We start from the raw sequence: 7,975 nt of genomic DNA on the forward strand, positions 1-7,975 counted from the left end.
GTTATACAAATAGTCGATTAGATTTATTGTTTGCTCTTTTTAATTGATATACATGCATTGTCACATATATTACAGAGATATTTATAGTCTATTTGACTGATTTTTTTTGGTCAAAAGTATTTTCTTTTCAAAAATAGTTTTTCTTAAAAGCAATTTTGAGAAAAAAACTAAATAAATTAATTTTAAAAGCTTGGCTAAACAGACTATTAGTATCGGTAGACCTTTTCTTTTAGTGGAGACAAGTTTTCTTATAGCTGTGCCAAAGTGAGAACAAAGTTCATGGGGGAAACTTGAAAGTCTAATATACTACTACTAATTAAAAAAAAAAAAGTGCACTACAATTAAGTAAGATTTTTTTAATTTTTAGCCCGCGTCCGAAATTATTTGTATTCGATAGCTGAAAAAGTGTATAATTTTTTTATAATATTGTATATAACATACAGAATATATATACAAAAAAAGAATTTTTTTTTAATTATTATTTTAAGAATAACTATATAATGTCATTTTCCTATTAAGGTAAAGCAAAAAAGTAAAGATAAAGTAAAAACAGGACCATGGTGCATGAGCTTGGGAGGAGAAATTGTCACATGTTGAAGGAATAGGCCAGTCCATTTATAAGCAACTATAGCAAATGTTAACACCTTATTTATTTTAAATAAATACCATTTAAAAAAATTATATTCTATAGATACCTTTTAAGGTTTATAGCAAAATATTTAATTTTGGTTGTCTCCTAGTCCTAAGCCACTAAATACGCTATTCAGTTACACTATTTTCTTTCTCTCTCTACTTTGATACATCCCAATCTCTTCCCTCATTAACTGAAAACACGATGCTCAATCTCAAAATTCCTCTCACCCACACTATTTTCTTTTCATTCTGATCAATGCTTGCACCGAATTGATGCAGTAATGCAGATAATGAAGTACCCAAATTAGCTGTTTTTAGTGATAATGTTAGTACAATTCATCTAGCAATTTCTTCCATTAAAGTGGCTCTATAGCATTCGGATTAGAAAATGTTCTAGGTTTGGCTTAATTTTTATTTTGGAAGATAATTTGTGTTTGTATTTGGTTTTGGAAGAAGAGAAGATGTCGGCCTAGTTGTTGTATAGACGCTGCTGTTATTTTCCCTCCTCTCGGCTATGCCTTCTCGCGGGATAGCTTTCTTCCCGCGTCGGAGTTCTTTACCTCCGGCGTACCTCCAACAAATTCGCCAGAAATTAGGGTTTGTTCTTGAACAAAGACGATGCAGTTTGGAGCTGAGCAACTTGATTTTCTATTAATATATTTCAATGTGTTTTCATGTATTTTCTTGTATTCATTGTCATTTTTTTCATTGTAATTCAATGTATCTCGTTGTATTCCATGTATTTCATTATATTCACTGTCTTTTTTTCATTGTATTTCAATGTATCCCGCTGTATTCTAAGTATTTCATTGTATTCACTCTCTCACTATATGCCATGAATGTATTAATACTTTTTTAATTAATATAATTTATGTATTCAGATGTATTATATAATTTCTCTGAAGATTGCTATGTTTTTGGGGTATTTTTCGGTTGAGAATCTTTTTTATAACTGAAAATACAAAATTTGTGTGTTATAATTGAGTTTGTTGAGTTATATTAGGAGTCTATTATGTTAATTGATTTACTTTCCGTTTTAAATATAGTGTAATCCCCTATTTCACGTTGTGAATACAGTCGAATATAATAATTTGTCCAGCTGTAATCACATGTTTCACTCCATGAATACACTCGAATACAACAATTAATTAGCTGGACTTCCCTGATTCACGCCTATTTTTGCTACTGTATTCATGAATACAATAACTTAAATACATCAAACACAGCTTATAACCACAGAAAACGTATATATAATCCGTAATATACCAAATGGTATCTATAGATGGCTAATTACTACTAAAAGATAGTGCTTTATGAAAATTTCACTAAAAAAAATCAAGATTTAAGTAGCAACTTATAATATAATCGCTTAAACTAAAAATAATTCGATAAATATATAATATACGCATAACTCATGTATAATATGCATAATTAGTGTATAATCTATATATACCATTTAGGAAAAGTAAACAATGAATTCAACGTCCATTTGTGTAAAAAACTTTAAAAACAAGAGGATATTATCTCCCCTAACCAATTACAATTTGAATACAAAGGGTGTGTTTGGTAGGAAAATATTTTTCGGAAAATATTTTTTAATTTTCTCATGTTTGGTTGGGTTAAATGTTTTGGAAAATATTTTCCCCATGAACTTATTTTCCTCCAATTTGAGGAAAATATTTTCTCGATCAAGAGAAGGGAAAATGTTTTCCAAAACTTCTTCTCAACCTTCCCCGCCCTATTTCCCATCCCCACGAACCAACCCACCCCCACCCACCCAACCCAACCCCCTCATGCCCACCCCCCTCAACCCCCACCCTAAATAAAAATATTATTAATAGTGCATTCTTTTCATGTCATAGCTAGATAGATTTTTTTTTTCATTTTGACAAATGAGTATTTTGTTTTCATGATATAAAAAAGTTTTTTTTATTTTAACGAAAAAAGTATTTTCTTTTCATGATGTAGCAAAAATATTTTCTTTCATTTCAATAAAATGAGTACCTTATTTTTCATGTTAAGAAAAAGTACTTTCTTTTTCAACCCAAAAAAGAATATTTTCTTTTTAGTTATAAAGCACAAATTTCAACGTTATTTTTGTGTAAAAAAATAAAGTAGCACATTAGTTTCTTTAGGTTTTTAGTGAATTTTTAGAAGAATAATTAAATACGTGAAGAAAATAGAGTCTTGAAAACATGAAAACATGGGGACTTAGAGGAAGGGGGAGGTGAGGAGAGTAGCATAAAAAAATATTTTCTACTCACTAACCAAATATTAAAAAAAAGAAATTAAAAAAAATTCACTCATCAACCAAATAAGGAAAAATAAGTGATAAAACTACTCATTTTCCATGAAAACATTTTCCTTCGTACCAAACACACCCAAAGTGTAGATTGTTTTGTACTAGAGTTGTCAATTCCCAATTCCCATTTTTAAAAGGAAATCTTAAGCCGAAATCTGCGCTTTATTTAGACAACTTTTGCTCTATAATGTATATGATATGATATTTTAACTTTTTTCCAATTGGACAAAGATAAGATAGGGATTATAGACGCATATAGGCTATTGGCAACGATGGCGAAGAGATTCCGTTTTCGATTCAAATTATCCAAAATTATGTAAACAATATTTGTTTCCACTCTAACTTGCGTAAAGATTACTAATTTATCACATGCATAATTGATAATACTATCTGTTGTCAATTTTAACGGCTAATTATGAGAAATTTTAATTTTTTTTTTATATCCAGCGTTTATTTCATATTAATTATGCAAGTGCCTTACATTATGTACACGTATCACTTTGCATTTTCACTTTAGTTTTTTAATTACTAAAATTAAAAATTGCTCGATTTGGTGTCAACATAATTTTTACTGTTACATAACCAACATAACTTATGTGAAGCTTTCTTATTAACATAAAGCCAAAAAAGGTAATTCTAAAGTTCAATTTTTCTTAATTAAGATATTTAATGAAAAGACCACAAAAGGCAAGAAGAGGGTGAAAGTCTTTTGTAGTTTTTTTTAGAGTTGATATTTCTTACAAAAGAGTGAATCAACTGCTGTTTCAGTTCAAAATAGACTTAAACTATTCTAAATATCTAAATATATTTTAACATATACTTAACAAAAGCGAGATCATTAGATGATCGATAAAAACTTATAAAAAATTATCTTGACCATGAGTGTTAATAATATCGTAGTTTTGATGAGTAGAGTCATCAGATATCTTCGCTCTAGCTAGTAATTCAGTGCCTAATCAAGATACCTATAAGATGGTCTATATATCACCTTAACAACGAGAAGAAAAACATATAAAATTTTGTTTATAAAAGTTAAAGGCCTCTTCTTAAAGTTTGGCTTTAGGCCACCAATTCTTTGAGCCATCTCTGATGTGAATCACCACATTCTTCAAACAAATAGAAACAGAAGAAAAAAGAAATAAGAGAACAGAAAAGTGAGGAATAAAATATAGAGAAAATGGTTAAATTTGTTCATAAACTATGTGAAATGGTACTTTAAATTTATCCCTCATTAATAGTTGGGGGTCATTACGTCTATGTCGCTGTTAAATTAGCCTATGTTTGTTCTTTTTTTTGGTTCCCACCCGGTGTCCGGTATCCGCATTAGAGCCCGATTATATCCGGATTCGCGTTGGGTAAGGCCCCATTCGAAGGGAAGCGCTCCCTACCAAGGATTTTTCCATACCCAAGACTCGAACTCGAGACCTCTGATTAAGGGAGGAGTAGCCCCATCCACTGCAGTTCACTTGATGGTGCCTATGTTTGTTCTTATTAACGAACAGAACTTATTAGCACTAGAAATTGTCACGTGTCAAAGGTAATTGGGTCAAATTTGCCCTTGATGATGCTAATGGCCTAAATTAGGGGTATATATGGATCGGGTTGGTTCGGTTTTTATCAAAACCGAACCAAACCAACTATATCGGGTTGGATTGGTTCGGTTTTGGCGGATTTTTCGGGTTTTCGGATTTCTTGTTATTTAAATATTATTTCAATCTTATTTTGTTAAATTTTTTATAAGTAAACATATGTTTAGTAAAAATATAAAAAATTGACAAACATATTATCTATTAAATATTCTTACGAGAGAATCTACTTAGTAACACATGAAAGTTATTTTTTTAGTCGTCTGACAATAAGTTTTTGTTGATGTACACTTTCAAGGTTAATCGAATTTAGTAATTGAACATAAAAATCAATATGATACCTAAATAATAATAACCACTTCAAATTCGAAAAAGATATAAGAATTTAATAGATCTTGACATATGAATATGGAAGATTAAAGAGATTGACGCGTTTCAGTAATATTTGCTAAGAAAGTGATCATACAACCCATTTTTTAAGGTTAATAAATATGGAGCACTTCATATTTTATTAAATATTATATCACATAAGAGAATCCCAAATATTTCTAGATATTTTTTAAAGAAAATTCTATAAAAAATTTTGAAAGTATATATAAAAATTATATATTTATATGTCGGTTTGGTTCGGGTTTTTTTACTCAATACCAAACCAAATCAAACCAAACATAGTCGGATTTTTTAATCGGTTTGGTTTGACTTTTCGGTTTGGTACGATTTTTCGGCTCGATTTGTACACCCCTATCCTAAATATACTATCCGTAAATAGTTTGGTCAATTATATCCTTGTTGTTACACTTTGATTACGTGACATAAAATAAAATTTCTCGTTAATCATTTGAAAAGAAATACAAATTGACTGACAGTTGAATCAATTGGGCAAGACTTCCTAACTTTTGTCGCACATAGTGAAATCAAATCAATCCATCCTTTTTTCTTCCTTTTTTGGAAAAAAGTTTCTATCGTCTTTGTAATTTTAAACTTTTATAATTGATGCCTTCAAGTTGGAACATAAAGTAAAATTGATACAAATGATCTAAAATACTGTGTCCTAATTGGACAGTCTATAAGCTCGCTTCTTTCTCTTATCTCAAGAGATAAAGCTAAAAAAAAAAAAAAAGACAACTTTTCACACTACATATGCGACACATTATTTGGGAGCCAATCTTTTTTGTGCCTCTTCCTCAACCCTTATTTTAGAGTGGTTTTGTTGGTGACAACACCTGCCTCCATGTTTGACAATACCATGGACTTCATTACATAGGCAACCCAAGATTTAAAAATGACGGGCACCATTATGGAATAAAATTTTGAGCAAATGTTAAGGTAGGAATCGAACCAGACAACACTCTAAAATCAAATTATACCTCCAAATTGACCAATGTAGTTGCATAAGCTTTCTTTTTCGAAATTACAGGGGGCGGTGACCCCCTATACGAAGGTAATATTGAGCTAATAATTCTAGATACTCGATGGTCAAAAGAAAAATTAATTCCACTTTATATGATATAATATATTTTACGAAAATTCACTTTCATATTAATACTTATCATCACTAATATAATGTAGTTATTTCTTATAGGTATCATATTTGACAATATTCCACTCATGAACTAGTTTTCATAACTGAACTTGGTCAAACGTCTAATTTTTACGTGATATCAAAGTCAAGTCCATTTGTATTTCTTGACTTGCACTATTGGCTCCTATGTTATATTGTTCATGTTACAAATATTTAATCGGTGTCACTTGTCTCCTTATATGGTGTTAGACAATATTTACCATATTAGTTACGTAACTTATAGTATTGATTTAGGTGATATATCAATTTTTATTTTTTACTTAATTTCCCTATTACATTGTTGTTGTTATTTCTTGTTGCTTTATTTTTACTGTTACTTGAACCGAGAGTCTATCAGACACATTCTTTCTACCTTTATAGGGTAGGGGTAAGGTCTGCGTACACGCTACCCTCTTGAGACCTTACTTATTGGATTAAACTGGATTTGTTGTTGTTATTGTTATACTTAATTCATACTATTATTTTTTTTTTTACATAGAGCTTTAGGTTGTCTTACCCTACCACCCCAAACCACCTTCCCTTCAACCCTCACAACAACTCCATCTGCCCACTATATATTTATAATATCCACAGCTGACTGACCTGACACTTATATATATCTTAGCTAACTCTGTCCTTTATCCTTAACGACATTTCAACTTCCTCTTGAAATATAAAACCCCTTAGCCACAATTATTACATCTGTCGCTAAATTATGACTCGACCACCTAGATTCCTGCTAAACACCACCAACTCTTCCTCCACTTCACCGCCGCCGCCAAATCCCGCTGCAGTGGAAGCGGACGCTGAGCCACCGTATTCTGTGACAGCCGAATCCGACTTCGTCGTCATCTTAGCCGCTTTACTCTGCGCAGTAATCTGTGTCTCAGGTCTCATTGTAGTAGCTCGTTGCACTTGGCTCCGGCGAGGCACGCCGGAAAATATGCCGCCGGCGAATAAAGGACTGAAGAAGAAAGTTTTGAAGTCCTTACCGAAGTACAAGTACGATCCTTCTTCTACCGTTGCGGGGAATGGTGCGTCGGCGGTCACGGCGGAGTGCGCGATTTGTCTGGTGGAGTACGTTCAGGGAGATGAAATACGCGTGCTGCCGCAATGCGGGCACGTGTTTCACCTTCAGTGTGTGGACACGTGGCTTGCGTCGCACGCGTCGTGTCCTTCCTGCCGGCAGATCCTCGTCGGTACTCGTTCTCGGTGCCGGAAGTGCGGCGAATTTACTCCATTTTTCGGCGACTCTAACGGTGGTTCAATTCTACCGCCGGCCGAATCTCGTTCTTGTCATATATCTTCCAGTACAAGCTAAGTAACCTTTGGCTGTAAGAAATCCGAAAAGTAACGGAGTTAACACGAAAAGTGTACCGACTGTTATATTGTAACTGTAAACGGTAACGGACTTTTGTCCGCTGTTGGAAATGGTGCCCACATGAGCTCGAGGAGAATTGGATAAGGATGAAGATATTCCGGTTCTGATTGTAATGAGAGTCTAGAAGGCGACAAAAATGGAATAATTGACCCGAAGAAAGCTGCAGGAGTGTTACATTTATTTTATTTTAATTTTCGGCTAAAATGTCTGAAATTTATTGGTCCTTTTAGTTCGAGATTTATGTGAAATATCGACATTAATGGTGATAATTATTGTTCTGTTATAAAATAAAGACTATAAAGTAAAGACAATTATAGAGAGAAACTGTTATATTATTCGAATTCAAATTAATGTACATAAAGAACTGAAATCTATTCTATTTATAGAAGAAAGGAAGCTGCTGTGTAAGCTGATACTATACCAGATATGGATAATCTTCTACTGAGAGCAATGTTTATCCATAATGGAGTACTGAAAGGATAAGCTTATTATACCCGGTATGAATAATCTTC

The 7,975-nt window shown here is 32.4% G+C and overlaps 1 protein-coding gene across 1 annotated transcript; it reads left to right on the forward strand.

The window, feature by feature from the left end:
• Positions 1–6,686: 6,686 nt before the first annotated feature.
• LOC104225965 (RING-H2 finger protein ATL8-like) lies at positions 6,687–7,732 on the forward strand. The gene has a single exon (XM_009777870.2). It carries the CDS (start codon positions 6,798–6,800, stop codon positions 7,401–7,403), a length of 606 nt encoding a protein of 201 aa, XP_009776172.1. The 5' UTR covers positions 6,687–6,797; the 3' UTR covers positions 7,404–7,732.
• Positions 7,733–7,975: the final 243 nt, after the last annotated feature.

The sequence above is a fragment of the Nicotiana sylvestris genome, chromosome 9 (genome assembly GCF_000393655.2).
Source record: "Nicotiana sylvestris chromosome 9, ASM39365v2, whole genome shotgun sequence".
Lineage (NCBI taxonomy): Eukaryota > Viridiplantae > Streptophyta > Magnoliopsida > Solanales > Solanaceae > Nicotiana > Nicotiana sylvestris.

Coding starts and splice junctions, on each gene's coding strand:
- LOC104225965 (XM_009777870.2), top strand. CDS start 6,798: ATGACTCGACCACCTAGATTCCTGCTAAACACCACCAACTCTTCCTCC.